Here is a 16,781-nt window from a genome sequence, read left to right as displayed (position 1 = left end):
TGACAACATGATTAATACCTAATTCACAGCGATGATATTTCCGGGCCGACAAGCATAGTAACCAGAGCTCGTTAGCGGCTTTCTGACTGATGAGCGCAATACTCATATCTTCTCATCACCAGTAATCGAACTCGCGCGGATCCTGTTGAGTAGCAGCTTGTTTGTCACTGCCGGTTTTTAACGACGGTAGCGATCTCGCCATCGACATTTACACGATCATGGATAACCGATCGCACCGGTTACTTACGTCCCAGTTTGTTTTTCGTCTTGTGCTCAGCGCGAGAGATCGTTTCCGGCGGTCGTCCTTTTTTTCGCTGACGCCGATCTCGAGCCTCAACGTATATAGGCGCGTTCGTTTCCTCGTCTGAGAATCGTTTTCTCGAACCTGACATCACCGAAATTTCCGGCTCGTTGAGTCCCGTTTGCAAGAGGTCCCGTAGATAAACACATTTGCTTGTTGGTTTGTCTCGAGTTTACACCACGCGTCCCTCTCTCCCGGCGTCTTTTCGCTCTGGTACGAGAGCGAGCGCATCTCGGCACGTCTCAGCCCTGGGCTCGGCGAGTGTGAGAATTTAGTTGAATCCATTTCCGAGGTGCCACGCCTCGGGAATCCGACGTTCCTTCATGGCAGGCTCTACCTTTTCCCGGTCGACCCTTATTTCGGCACGTTCGAGCGTGAAGAAAATAGCGCGCTCCTTTCTTTTTCCCGAGGCTGGATATGCGTGACGGGAGCGACTTGCGGGCGGTGTCTCATGGAAGCAAAAGAGAAGAGCATAGAGAGCTGGATAGAGATGATAGAAGCGCTCCTTCCTTTACGATGGCGATGGAAGGAAACTCGCTCGCAAGACGAACCAAGGCGCAAGCGAGTTGGGAAAATATTTTCAGGAGAAAGCGAAATAAAAATTTAATCAATACGTTGCCATTACCGACGACGGAAGTATGATATACGAGACGCCGCACTGAAACATACATATTGTGGCTGTGTTCAACAGAGTAATAAAAAACGAATATTCGAAATAAACTAGAAGAAAACAGCAGAAGTAATACAACTGTAGATTCCGTTTATGTAAAAAGAACTTCTGATTTATTCGTAGCTGCTGATCTGACAGATCTGCGATTTTCTTCTTCAGAGTTGATATATTAGTATTTTGCACTTTCTTTTATATTTCTTTTAAGTCGGAACTTTCAAGAAATGCCCCAGCACTGTATACTGTTCCTCTTCAACGTTATATTTACGACGCTAATAAAAGTAGCTTATATAAGGAATCGATAATTACGACTGGCTCGACGTCGCTGCTTCTGCAGCGGGGGTTTTCACCCTCTTGCACAGAGTTTTAGACGCAGAGGTTCAATCTCGCTTACTCTTTTCCCACGTTTCGTTTCACTATCCAATCACGACCGCGAAATACTATAGTAGCTGTACCAGCGAACGACGAGGGGAGCCGAAAAGTCTCGAAACTTTTAAGAGTTAATTTGATTTATCGTACCGTCGTACCGTCACTTCAGATTCATGCCTCAAGCCACCTCTTCATCTATGACGATGAGATGAGGGAGGAAGAGAAAGAGAGAGAGAGAGAGAGAGAGAGAGAGAGAGAGAATCGCAAAATTCACGAATGGAGGATTTTGCGAGGTGAGGTGGCACACTTCACGAGGAGAATTTATTATTGATTTCGGCGTTTAAAAGGTCGCAACTGGTGCCGATTGATAAAAGAGCAACTCCATTGTTGTACTATAGGCTTTCCGCCCAACGGGTGAACTCGGCTGAGGAAACTCTGAGTTTTCTCTCCCCTCCCCTTCCTCCTCTTCCTTTCTTTGCCGTCTTGCCTTCCACCCCGTCATTCGCTTTCGACCATTCCTGGCCGGATATTGCGTTTCATTGTTTCTGGTATAATACGACGGCAGAAACAGTGGAACGCGAAAAGAGAAGACGTTCATCTTTGTAAACTTCCGGAGCGCAAGTCGCTCCCTTTCGATTCCTTCGCATCGTCTTTACGTCTCTATTACACTTCCTTTTACCGTGTACGTCGCGGATTGTTATTAAGCTCTACGATTGCATCGTATGACGAGCGTCGCGAATTTACCTCGCATATATATGTACAACAAGGATTATTATTTTCAAGGATCGCTCTTTATACGCTCGTAGAATTTATGACGCTCTACTGCGTGCGATTTTAACATGAGATATCTGCACTTTTAACTGTGCTCTAATACTTTCGACATAAAAGTCTCTGTGCATTCTCTCGTGCAGTCCTTTCAAAGTTCATCCATAATTTTTACGCATTAAACTTTCAGTTTATACAGTGCAAAATGTTGAGCCATCGATTACACTGGTCACTTATTTCCGTCATGTAAACTTTAAAAAGAATCACCTTTTAGAGAAGGGTAGAAAGAGTAAAAAATTAATTTGCGTGAAAAAAATTCTAGAAAGTTACTGTTTTTATAAAAAAAATTTTAATAATTTAAAAATATTATACCAATATATCATGCTGTAACAAAAAATAGATTTGTAAACATTGAAAAGTAAAAAATAATTCTATTATAACTATTATTTTATTTGGATATATTTTTAGTCCACAGACAAAATTAAATCATTTAGATCAATTGCATGCATATTGCAGACACATACACTTAGAAAAATTCATTTAAATGTTTAGTGAAAAAGTTTTTGCTGAGAATCTAAAAATTTTGTTTAATATAAATTAGAAAATAATTTTGTTAGACTATTAGAATAATTTAGAACATTCAAGCTCATTGCCAGAATATTGAAATTTTTCTCTATATTGTATATCATTTAGGTTTGAACGTCCTGCGATTATTTTAATGGACTAACCGAATTATTTTCAAATTTATATCCAGCTAAATTTTTTAATATATTTTAATAAATAGTTCTTTCCGTATAATTTTCTAGATTCGCTGCAGAATCGATTGTGTCCCTAAAATGGAGTTCATTACAACTTTGCTCTGAATTTCTCCATTATTATCAAGTCGTCCTAAAATTCACTATTTGTATAGCCTTTTACATTTATATACTTTCCTAACGATTATTCCTAAAGAGGGCAGATTGGAACCGTTCGACGACATATTTAACTAGCTCGTTAACCGGCGACTGCGATTATCGTAACCGTTACTGTCTACCGCGCCGGGTTGCGCAGTGTGCTACGAAGAAGACCCGGTGTGAAGGAGGAACGAAGGGAAAACGGCAAGGATGGACTTACCTAATCCTAAGCAAACACGGCCTACTCCCGGTAGCTACCTGTCTGATCAAACATTTGTCTTTACTACTCGGTTGATTAAACGCCTGCCAAGTTTGTACTGCTTCTGTAGGAGAAGGGAGAAGAGAAGCTCGGGAACGAAAGGGTTAGATGAGGGAAACTCACTCATTCGTGGGTGTGTGTATGATTACTCGTGTGTGGACACGAACGTTGACAGCTGTGTGGAATATATAGCACATTACAGTGTGGATATATGTGTAGGATGCCTTAGACTGCATATAACTTCTTCAAGACGAAACGGCAATAATTTTATCGTTAATATTACCAACATTGAAAAACTTAATATCACAATATAATAAGTTCAAGTGAGTTAGTAATATTTTTTTTTTTGTTAATCTCATGAGAAAACTTTACCTCTGATCGACATGATATGAAGTATTAAATATTTTGTAAAAGAGATAGCTTCCTCTTTTCAGCTTTTATTTAATATAATATTTACTGTAATAACTTACTACAATCATTAAAGATCAACTACGTTTTGACAAATAATTTTATAAGAGAGCAAAGAATTTGTGAAACATTTTATACAGGAGATCCTGATCTCCTGCGAAAGTACTGCAGTTAGGATGAAGTATATAGATAAAGAGAGTTAAAAAAACGTTTAGAGAGATGATTGATCAGAAGAGTACTCTCTGCCGTTTGACAAATTACTTCAGCGGAAATACAAATAATTGTAACACAATATTTTCTACAGAAAAATATAAATAACAGCACTTTAAGCAGATGTGTTTACACCAGCGAATTGTCGGGGTGTTTGTAACTTGTTGGCAACAAATAATAAAATACGAGTAATGCGAAACGATAACGATTTAAAGAGTGGTACAATATGGGAACAACAGCACGTAATTTTTTATACACATTCAGAGGCGATTTTATCACAAAATAAAATAAAATTGCATTGATCTAATTCGTACTACATATGTTACCTCATTCAATATAGAAAAAGATATTGTATCGTTTATATCATAAGAATCATGATTTGAGATATTCTTGAACTTTGATGGAAATACATTGATTTTAATTTACTCGATTTATTATTTACTTTACGGAAATATATTAGTTCTTGAATTTATTTTATAGTGCTATATATACAATGATCATCATTTATTGTGATAATAAAAGGATTTGTATTACAAACGAATTTTTCATGATATCGCGTTATTTCTCTTAATCCGCTTACTCGAGACATTCGTCTCGTACATTCGCTATAGAAGCACTTACCGCATTTGCCACGAAATGCCACGGTGATGTTAGCACCTTTCTCACAAGCGGCTCGATTTAGGTCGCACAGTGTCGGATAGTCGATCCCGTCCGTGCCGCAGACAGGTCCCGATCCCTCGTGATCCCCAAAATTCGAGCAGGATTCCAAGCATTGACAGGTCGCCTCCTTGCCGTCCCTGCTTCGCACACATTGCGAGCCTTGTGAGCAATTCAACTTCTCGCAGGGATCTTTGATTTCTGTAAAAGAAAGTACCGAAACGTTTGGCATTAATTCACGCGATAATTAAATTATAAATAATAATAACAGGTTTGCAGGTAGTTATTTTCTGCTAATTTTTTGTAAACAATTTAATCAATAATTAATAATTTATTAGTTTTAAAATATGATGCACATTATGAAACACGTGTACTCGTATATTTATTCACATAATCGATATTATATTTCAAAATCATTTATAATATGTTATGTAATTTCTCTTAAAAATTAATATGATTTATAACGTTTTTCTCAATTTCTTGTAAATAAATAAATTCCACATGTGCATTAAATAATCGATCAGACAGTAACTGTGTCCATTATTATACATTTAATTCATTGGAATGAAAATGGACACAGGACCTGCATTGTGCAAGACATATATCTCTTCTGGTCCACTTGATAATGCATGTGTACCGGAAACGAATTGGCACGATAATCCGTTGACGAGAGCAGTTCGATGTTACGGTCAATCCCGTTGACGGAAGCTATTGAACAGCTTCGATTTCGAAGTAACGAGATAAAGGCCAATGATGGGTAGGATGAGTAGGATCAACGGCATTTCATCGAGCGACGTATGTTTGCGATCGAGAACTATCATGCGGCGATACGTATAGAATTTAATGTTCTCGTATTTGCAGATTGGAATTGGCGCACCCAGTTTACGACAGAAATGCCAAGCGGCACGTAATCCTTCGATCCTCTGTGCGGTGTTTCCCGCCGGAATGCTGTAGAGTTGCGAACATTCGCGTCATGTCTACCCGCAAACTGTGTCTGTATGTCTTCGACATTTAATTTAGTTTAAAACATACCGGCACGGCTTGTAAATATTTCAATCCTTGAATTCTGTCTTGAAGCATTTACTTATTTATGTATTCTCCGAAAACTTAGTACGTTTTAAAGTCCGCTTTAAGCGATCTATATAATTCATGTCAGACTTCAAAGTAGAATTCTATGGTTTTACTTTCTGGGTGTATATTATGGTAGATATTTTTTAATATACGAATTCTACTTGTGCGTGTTTTCTGATTCTTCAAGTATTTTTATCATACGTCATAAAATTACAAAAATTATAGTAATCTATTCTGAATTTTGACACAATTTATATAAATTGTGTTTAAAAAAGGCTTTATAATATTTAAATTCTTTCATATATATAATAAGGGAAGATTAATGTACTTCTTCTTCTTTAATCTTTCCAAATATAAAAATTCTATGCACTCAGAGTGTATCAGATATATTTTATCTCGTTATAAGCACAACCATTTTTGGAGATTTCAAATAACATGAACAAATCTCGATGTAACTCTCTGCAACGTCCGTGAAAAATGTATAACGTACCGTATTCTGTGTCACTCGTTCAATACTTTACACCTGATCCCCAATTATTTTTAATCGTTTATTTACAACTCGTCTTTATGATAATGGGATGTTGATGCATTGTGTTAGTTTCTCTATTCAAATGATATATTGTGAAACACGACGATTCAATTTCTATCGACAGTGTATACACGTAGTACGCGAAAAATCTACCGTATTTCCACGGAGCTTAATCAATGATATTTTTTCCGTAACGCGAGCCCGCACCACCGCCGAAATGTAATTGCAGGCCGTAAACACGCCAGACGCGCGTTTATATACTACACGTTACGGGCCGTGAAATTAAATCCGTGCGATTCTCGATGAATAAACTATCGCCCACTGGGATTCATTCGCGACGGAATTTACGCGCCACCGCGTTTTTGGCGGCGCGGCGGCAGGAAAAAGGAAGCAAGCGCGTGTTCCGCCTGCGGGACATCGCGCGACTTGACGTGTCAGATCATTAATCCCTAAGGGCCGACTTGAAAGAGTATGTATGTGTGAGTGTAGAAAGAGAGAGAGAGAGAGAGGGGGGGGGCGGGGGAGGAAAAAAGGAGGGTAGTTTGTGCTCCATTAAAATTTTATCGCGCATGAGAGAAATTTGCAGCCCCAACTGAATATTTTTGTAGATAGACGTCGTAAACGACGAGATATATTTTTCGAGAAAATGGATGAGATGGTTACTGCATGAATCATTGGCACAACGTGACACAGACGTACAAGAACCTTTGTGATGTCGAAGATGATTTTGTTATGAAGGAGCATATTTTGTTTTTTCAAAGAAAATTAATCGTTTTGTTTTAAAATATAATCAACGATATTAAATAATTGATTTTAAATCTTCCGTTAATGAATAATTTTTGACCTTATCACTATCGTGTTTCAATCCGTGTGAAGCTGGCCCCCCAATATTAAAAAATCGATTTTTTAATATTGGGGGGCCAGCTTCACACAGGTCGTGTTTCACAGGTGATTTCCGCAAACAAAAATGTAAAAGTGGAAACAAAATAAATTCTATGCGAAACTACTTTGTTGTTCAAAAGGTAATTGGTTTTTGAAGCGTTATAACAAAATTAACATAAAAATTTAAAAACGTTTAAATTTGATATGAACATCTTTGATATGCATTGAAGAGTTAAATATGTCCACTTTAGATCTTTAATTCATGTTAGAATGTATAATATATTCAGGAATGTAATTTTGTTTATAAATTTATATTCTACATAATAACAAAATATTTAAAAAGTAAAAATATATGCACACATTACGTATTTATTGAAATGAATGTATGCATAAAAGTATATGGAATATATAATAAATTATAAATAAAATTTTGTCTTAAAAAGATGATAAAAATTATAAAACATTTTTCATTTTCATCGTTTTAATTATACAGCTTATTAAAATAACTATAACATTTTATAATAAAATCACTCTTGTTACATGAAAATTAATTTATTATGACGCTCAAGAGTTAGTCGTGTGTAATAAACTTTTTTGAGTAACGTATAATTAATATGTATGAACTTTATTAAATAATGTAATAATATTATTAAGTAATAGCCATGGCTTGAAAAGTTTGTCATAAATTATCGATGCTTCAGGTTGTGCCACATTCTTTTATTTCAGATCGTAATTCATGAAAGAAATATAAAAGCACCTCAGCATCTGTTGCAGATATTCACACGTAGACTCGTGTTTCAGTTTAGGAACATGCCGCTGAAATGACTAACAGCAGCCTCGCTTCAATGGCTGCATTTAACAAAAAAAGCAGCTTTATACACACAACTGTTGTAAGATTTTTTAATATAATTGATTTATATACATTTAGATCCAGTGAGAAACTAGATCTATCATATTTTACAATAATAGCAAAGCTATCTTTTTCTGCTGAACGTGCAGCCATTAATTTGCAGAATAATGTGTAAACGTGTGCGCTGGAACTTCCCGGAAGTTCCGACGTGCACCACTTTCATGTAGCGTAATCCAATCCTCTAAGATTGCCGCGCAACATCCCGATGACGACGAACGTGAATCCCGGCCGTTGTCGACGACGAGAATAGGAGATGAAAGGGATGACTGTTCGTTGCCCATTCCGGGAATACCTTTCGGGAAGACGTAGCAGCAGTGGGATACTGTTAACTCAGTGCACACAATCAGCAACAGAGCGTACGTTAATATAGCTGTACGGGATTGTTGTCGTCGGCGGTTGCCGCCGCTTCTTCCGGAAATCAAATCCACCATCCGACGGCTCATCGTCATTGCCGTCCCCTCCGCCGTCGTCGCCGCCGCCGTCCGCGACGCGTAATTAATCATTCCGATTCTTCGAATATCGCCTATTGTTCCCTCTCCGCGTCCGGATGAAAAAAAAAAAGAGAAGGAAAAGAATCGCGAAACCGCCACCGCCGTCGCCGATCGCGGAATCTGTGCGTTCCAGGGTGGTACCGGGGATTGTTTAGCGGACGAGCGTGCATGCAACAAAGCGAATACGGAAATAAAAGCGGTGAGTTTCTAACGCTATACCTACGGGCAGTGGTGGTGTCAATTAGGAACGGTAATTGGAAATTCAAGCTGCCTAAACGTTCGTGCGTCGAAAGATGTGAGCGTATGGATGCATGGTAAAGGCACTACGCGCAATGCTAACGAGGAGTTAATGATTTCTACTATCTTCGTCCATTATCGTTGGACTCATCATCGTGCCAAGGCCTTGTTTTTGGAAAGTGTTGCATACAAAAATACTAAGAAAACCTGTATAATGTACAGGTAATATATATTCAGACCGCGCTAACATGCTGTAGTTTATGTTACACACATTCTATAGAATTTCAGAGATAAAAGCACGCTTTTGTCGATAAAAACGCGCTTTGAATACGGGCTTATATGTTTATTTATTTTCGTACATTTTAGTATATGATATTTTTCAAGAAACGATTTCTGTTTTTTTTTTATTAATAAATTTTGCGTTCTAAATCGATGCGTTATATTAAATGGATCTATCGTAGCGGAATCTCAGCCAATCACATAGTTATTTTGAATCATTCTTATAGGTCGTCACTACTTCTCTCAATACGTCGTTATAATCCTTCGAGGACCGGAGCTTTCTGATAAAGTATAACTTTTACGGAAGATTTTGCTTTCTAAGGATTTTCGGGATCGCTGAATTCGATTCTGGCCATAAAATTATAAAATTCAAATTTCAAAATACATATGAATGCTATTCTTATGGAAGCTATTTATGCAGATTATATTTGGCGCAAACTGTTTCCCAATTAAACGAAATATGTTTGTGTTTATTTAAGGGACGTAAGGAAAATTTTATAAATTTTTAATTGTAAATTGTCAGAGAATAATTTAGAAAATAATGAAAAGTAAGATTATAATATTGGAATATTAGAAATACTCTACGCAAGTAATGTAGATCGAGTTAAAGATTAGCGAAATAGTCGTGCGATATTTTTTGTTATGCAATCAATAGGATTGGGAAAGTTATTTTACTGGTTATTTTTAAGTTATTTTTTATTATAGAGATTAACTTACGACAATCCGAGCGAATGCTTTGCAATAACTTATACGAAGTGCACTTACTTCTCATTGTCGATTAATTTTATAACGATAATACCAGTTTCACGATAATGGCTTTTTTTTCAATACACTATTTGCTGTGTAAAGTGAGCAATTGAGCCCCGTCGTCTATTTAATTCTCCTCAGTTTTATTCCCGGCCGAGTAAAAGAGAACTAACTCGCGTTTTGTCTCTCTTTGCTCTCTTCCTCTTTTCCTTCTCCCTAATCAATGATTGCGATGCAAAGCGCCGGAACGTCATTATGGGCGTCGAAAGCCAGTAACTGAGCCGGATGATTGATCGTGGCCTCGTTTGCATTCAATAACTCCCCGCCGGTGTATTTTCGATTTGGCATTTACCGCAACCCGATTATCTTCGTTAATGCATTTAATTCGCCGGTCAGTCGTCGCGCCGAGCGATGCATTATTAATTATCGGTATGACAAACGTAATTAGCGGTTGCGTATCTCGCGCGTATACTTTATTTGTCCATTTGTCGTTGCGACTCGACTTGCTTCCATGATATTTCCTTATATTCCCGCTTACTAACTTTGGAGTGAACCCTTCGTAGTAACGCGTGGCAGATACATGCAAAATTTTATATCGGGATATAAAGTAATAGGACGATAGTTGTGGCAACAACAGAAGTGTTCATTATCTAAATGGAGCCCTCTAAAAATACACAAAATGTATATATAGACAACAAACAACTGTAATGAGTGAGAAGCATGTATAAACTGAACTAACAGGCATAGCAATTTAAAATAATATTGTTACATCCATTTGACGTAGTGAACATTAAGTGTAATAATAGAAAACGCTCGATGTAAACGTTTATTATAGGAATTTCTAAATCAATCTTATTTTTATACATAGTTTGCATGGAATAGTGATCTAAAGTGAAAAAAAAAATAAAACTGACATTTCATAAGTAGTGTTCATATAAAAGTTTTATTTGGTTCTGTCTGAATAAAATTTCTACTTAAAATATTCGAGATCAAGCTCCTCGGAATATCAAGCAGATTTTTGTAACCTTGGAAGAAGAGGATTGAAAAACTTCAAACGATATCTCACGCAAACCGAAAGAATTAAAAATAATGACGAAGATATAAGGACAGGGAGAAAGAGCGGAAAAGAAACTTCAAAATATTCTAATGACCGCGTAGCTTCCGGGACAGATATTGGGACGGACGCGGCAAAATTAGATCTGAATTTAAATTGCAAGGTGAAGTTAATGAGGTGACTCGACTGAGAAATGAATGTTGAAGTTACTGAAGTTTGGAAACTGAGAACGGATCCGTAGAAGTTCCACCGGAAGTTGAAGTTTTTACAGACCGTGAAAGTAAGTCCCGGATACCCTTAACGACGGTCAAATGTTCATTAAAGTCCACATGAACAAATGAGAACGTTGTTTTCTTCCGTAGACGTGTACCGATGTTTCATATAAATTAGCACTGCCAATTACGTTTTTAAATTCGTTTTCCTTTATTATGCACAGCTTGTATTTCGTTTGGATAATTGATGAAAAGCGTATACTCGCGATATCGAAACAGCGTCGATAATAATTGTTGTTATGAACATCGCACTCGATTAAAATACAGTATGGTTATCTGGTATAAACGTATGGATCGAATTAATTGAACGTGATGCGCTTTATTCTGAGTCTATATCGATAGTAGTTTTTCATTTGAAGTGTCGATCTCGTAAACGGAACATCTCGGACATTATTCAAATAAAACGCCTGGATGAAATTGTTAGTATTTACAATGTCAAAGTCTAGGACATTGTTTAAATACGTGTAATGCCTTTAGATGAAATTGTTTTATTTCGTAACACTGCAATCTGTCAACGCGTTGTTTCACACGTAATTTTTATCATAAATTTTCGCTCTTTTTGCAAAAGGCTTTCTATAAACGACACGTCAATTACTCATTCTTGTTATTGTTGAAATCGAGGACGCGCGTGTGAATGGCGATTAAACTATAATATGTATATTGTGATTAGAGATTAAAAGACTATGGCGTGTATAAAATATTATTTTGTACACGCCCCATATTTTTAATCTCTTGGTAAACCTAAAAAATATTCCTTATTAATTCAGCAAAATAATCCCGAAGAATTTGTATTAATTGTGGCTTTAAATAGAATAATTACGTTCGCCACTAATTGCCCTGAAAAGCATCTGCGCGCATTAATCTATTTTAACAGAACCCTATCTATTTTAACAGAATTTCGCAATTCCCGTCGATTAATGACGGAAATTAATACACTCGATAGGAAAGTGCCATTAATGATCTCTTTTCGTTCGTTCCTCTTTATCGGCGATGAAATAATTATCCGATCGTGTCTGTGAATCTGAAAATCCGCAGGGCTCAAATCAGACCTGTGGCAGACCGAACGAACGTTGTTTCACACTGTGTAACGGGATTGGATGTTCAATTCAACGAGGGAAAAGTACATTTCATCGTGACCAACAATTGCCTAATTTGGACGAGAATCCCATTGCCGGGACAATGTGCACGCATACCGCCGAAGAACCGGTCTCTCATCCCCCGTCTCTCAACCCTCATGGCCCTTCCCTGAGCTCTTCGGTCCCTTCGGACGGCGCGTCGACGTAATATCGTAATTAATAATCCATTCTAGTTGGTTTTTGTCGGTGCACCTGACCGTCGCAGCTCGCCGTTACCGCTTACGGGTAATTTATTACCGCAGACCACACCTGCGTGGCGTTACTCCTGTACGGAGGCTGCGTTTTTTTTCCGTTAACAATTACTTCAATTTCCAGCGGTTCCAGAATATCGATTTTTGAAGCAATTTTCATTCATTAAAACGCATGATATATTTTAATTGATAATCATATGCGGTAAAAATCTATTTTACATTTTAGTATTACTTTATTAATATTTATAATTATTTATTATTATAATTAATATTATAATTAATGTTAACATTAATTTACAAAATCTAATATTTTTTTTTGGTAATAAACTGAGGATTGTTTATTTTATTATCTTGTTTAAAAAAAATGTTATTATTTTTTAGTTTATTAAGAGATACAATGAAAAATATTTTGCTAATTACAAATAATTCATTTTTTATTAAATCACTAAGTGAATGTAATATACAATTATTCATTAAACGTTTCGAAAAATTGTTTAAAAATTTAGTTATATTTTAGAGACACAATATTGATACTGTTTAATAATGCACAAGTTATACAAGAATTAATTTTTCTAGTCCGACCTCGTTTTTCTCCTTTAAAATTATTTTAAAAAATGCCTTTAAAAATTTATATAAATACCATGACAAAAGAAAAAAAGCAGACACATAAAAATAAATTTTTATAAATTACATATTTTGTGTGTCAGAATAATATATTTCTAAAATACAATAAACTAAAAAATTTCTTGTAGTTTTCGAAGCACTCAAGCAATTTCACGAAGAGAGTCGCCGTTGCCTTCTAAGGATAGCATTTCGTCCTCAAAGTCGCATTTCGAAAGCATCAAGTCGTTTCGCGTGAATCGATTTCGAGAACCGTAACGATAAACGTCACGTTGAGCTATAACGTTCACGGCCATCAGAGTGGCGCTGCTCGTTTCACGCAAGAACGCTTTCGCCATCTAAAAGGGCACTGTGTAACAGCATAGGGATAGGATCCTGTTGGGCGCGTCTAGGGTGCAATTCGACGCAATTGCCAATTAGTGGCTCATTACCGAAACGTATGACGGCAACAGAGGGATAGAATAGATCAGGTAGTAGAATAGTAGGCAACGGGGGCTTGCTGACCTGGTACTAGGACCTGATAATGGGATTGATGCCCTGGCCGCGTGTACCAGGTCCAGTCGTGCTGAATGAGCCTCATTAGGCAAACTTTGAGGACCAACCGGCTATTGACAGGTCAGGAAATGGTGGAACGGATGTTGAGGCGAATGATGAGGGCTAGCGGCGACGTAAGGACCAGCTTCGAATAGGACTGTCGAGTGGATCGACTGAACGGCCGATTTGAAACAGGATCCATTAATTTCCACTTATGCTCGCAGGTACTTGTTCGTGCCAGTTGTCGCCTGACAGCTCGTCGAACGCCGCCGAGTTTCGTAACCGCTGTTTACAGAACCATTTGTAATTTTACCCGAGCTGTAATTTTACGAAAATGGGCTTGGCACAGATCTCTGGTACACAAAGTGAAGGTATCTTCTATGCCAGAGAATTCGTTTTCCACACTCGATAGCAATTGCAAATCAAATTGGAAAGCTTCTCGCGAGCGGATTAAATAAATATCAGTCGGAAAAATCTGACTTTTAGTGTTAGCTGAATTTCAGCACAATCCAGACATTGTTACGATGATTGTATGTGGATTTATCGTAATTTTAACAATATGAGCGGAATAGATGGAAAATGTCAGATCAATTTTTCTAGATTACGCTTGCTAAGTGAAAAGATTACAGGAATATTACATGAGGATCTTTGATAAGATATAACGTTAAAATTTTATGGCTAAAATTATATATAGCCACGAAATTATTATTAATATATATGCCAGATTGTTTATTTAATCTCGTGAGCTCGCAAAAGAAAAAGATTTTCACATGACGACAATGGAGTGGACTGTTTTCGTTCGACCTTTTATAATGCCTGAAACAACAGTCGATGTTTGTGAAATCGAAATGCAACCCCGAAATGCTATCTTGAAATGGAATACGAAACCAAAAACAGAAAAAAGAGAAAGAGGAGGTGGGGTATGAAATGTAAATAAAACTAAACTATATATCTTTCCTTTCATTCCTAGATACGCAAATGTACAAAGATGAACTAACAACAAAGTATGTGCAAATCAAACTTTGTACCAGCAACTTTCTTTAATTTGCGAACATATTTGGACTAAATGTTTTAATTTTGTTGTCATCTTTATATTCATGAAACTATAATCATTTAAAATTAAAATATGTAATTATTATCATTTTCATGCTTCAAAAGTGTCACAAAATTAAATTTCTCAAAAAAAGAAAAAGAATCTGTTTTCCAACTTGATAGAAAATTATCGACTATCAAATAATATCGATAAAAAAATATACGTGATATGATTTTTGTCATCACATCTTTAAAAAGCACTCTTTTTAAAATTATGACAATTTTTTAAAAATTATTTTTATATGATTTTGATGATCTTTAATGAAGTAAAGTTAGTTTACTTTTGATGATTGAAGATAATATTTACTCAACCTATTCATGATAGATAACTTGAAAATCACGTTTTTAAAAGTTATTTTTTAAGTGAGATTACGATATGCTCGCGCATTTGTATTATTAATTATAACACAATAATTATAATTCGTATTATTAGTTATAAAAATTGATGTTATTATGTACAGACGTTTTATTATCTAAACTTCTCAAAATTATTAAGAATTAAAGGGCTAATAAATACTCTTCTCACTTAGCGAATATAATGGACTTTGTTCGTCTGATTCGACGCTTCCAGTGTTCGATTTGTTCTTCTTGAGTCAGTCGATGAGAAAAGGAGAAGCAGTTGCCCTGCGAAAGGATGCGAGGGACATTAAAAGTGCAATTATCAAGGGTTTAATTACAGAACGCTTGTTATGTCAGCTGCTACCCCCGCGAGCTCGTTCCTGCTATTCATTCTTTTGACGCAGAATCCTCTTTCACAAACTACTTGTCGCGCATGATAATCCTTCCTACTCTAAGTTAATTCATCTGTGAAATAAAATGTAAAGAGATTCGTTTTGCGACTCGAACATGGGAATTAAAAACGTTTCCTTTCAATCATCTTAGAATCTGATTGTTGAGATCATCGTTGCATTTCGCGATCAAATTAATCCTCCTAAGAGGTATAGGAATTATATTTCGTTTTATATATCTTTATAAAAATATGTATAATATATTTCATCATCATATTTTTACATTTTTAAATCAATAAATATTTAAAAAGATCATCATTTTTAACATACTGCAAATCTTTTTTTCTTAATGTAACATACTCAAGATTACACGTACTCTGAGAAAAAAAATCATAAGATTTTAATAACATTTTTTTCAATAATATTATCTCAACATTTACTTATAGTAAATAAATAAATAATTTATCAAAATACACGTGAATTGACACAACTTACTATTTTTTTAATTGAATAAATATATATTTACGTTCAATAAATATCGAACTAGTACTATTTGAACAAATATTGACTAAAGTTTAGTACATATTTTCCAGTGTAGATACAATTACATTTGTGGAGGCGCAATTGCATCTGGCCATTAAAAAGGGAGGCGTGCACGGGACGACCGCACAATTAGCGGCTAAATCGTCACATGTTCCGCTGACGTTAACCGATTTTTAGCGGCTGGTAAACGTGTTCGATCCGGCGGCGCGGCGCGGCGCGCGTAATCCCGGCCGTTTCGTCCTGAATCGCTTATCTGCCGCGGTCTGACCACACCGTGAATAGTTCCACTTATCTCGCCACCGATCCCGCTCGCTCCGCTCTTATTCTAAGGACAGAGGCCGTGCTAGCGGCAGCCATCACCGTTATCTGCGTACATCTAATCAACGACGACCTCCCCGGACGCGTGACACGCGTGTTATCCGAGAAGGGTAAACTCCAGGAGGGTTGAACGGAGAGAGTAAACTTGAGCGCACTTGACGTACACGTTCGATGCGGCGATAAGCTGCGATTAATGCGTTATCTGATCCGTGCACGAGCTTGGACTACCGTCCCGTATCTCCGCGCGATTTTTTTTAGATAGCCATCGTGGCAACGAGGTGCCGTCTGCTTTTGTTCTCTATCCCGCGTGATGATTCCTCCTTGAAAGACAGGCCTCGCACCGCGCGCCGTGAGATCTGATTTCCAGAGGAGAAATCTGCTTTCAGATAATTAATTAAACGTAATTGCCTACAATCGATCGTAATTAGTAATTTAATTTCCATGCCGTTCACTTAAGTTCTGCCAATTCACGTATTTTGCTAAATTATTGAGAGTTTAATCATTCATAAGCGATTCTCGATGCTAATTACTCCGTTAATTTGTATATTTCATATTTACATATGCATACATAGATAAGGTAGTAATTTGTAGTATTAATATTTAAAGAATATGTTATA

General features: G+C 36.7%; 1 protein-coding gene across 1 annotated transcript in view; it reads right to left on the bottom strand.

Annotated features, from left to right (window-relative positions):
- LOC108773168 (agrin) overlaps nucleotides 1-8,370 on the bottom strand; it is a 44,966-nt gene extending 36,596 nt beyond the window's left edge. Inside the window, exons 1-2 of the mRNA XM_018538893.1 lie at nucleotides 8,214-8,370; nucleotides 4,494-4,730 (exon numbers count right to left, since the gene is read on the bottom strand). Coding sequence (XP_018394395.1) covers nucleotides 4,494-4,730; nucleotides 8,214-8,370 — 394 coding nt within the window. The remainder of the gene's footprint in view (nucleotides 1-4,493; nucleotides 4,731-8,213) is intronic.
- Nucleotides 8,371-16,781: the final 8,411 nt, after the last annotated feature.

This window comes from Cyphomyrmex costatus, unplaced genomic scaffold (assembly GCF_001594065.2).
Source record: "Cyphomyrmex costatus isolate MS0001 unplaced genomic scaffold, Ccosl1.0 scaffold2, whole genome shotgun sequence".
In the NCBI taxonomy this organism is placed as follows: Eukaryota; Metazoa; Arthropoda; class Insecta; order Hymenoptera; family Formicidae; genus Cyphomyrmex; species Cyphomyrmex costatus.
Note: the sequence above shows the minus strand (reverse complement) of the source record. Positions and strands in the feature narration are given on the sequence as shown.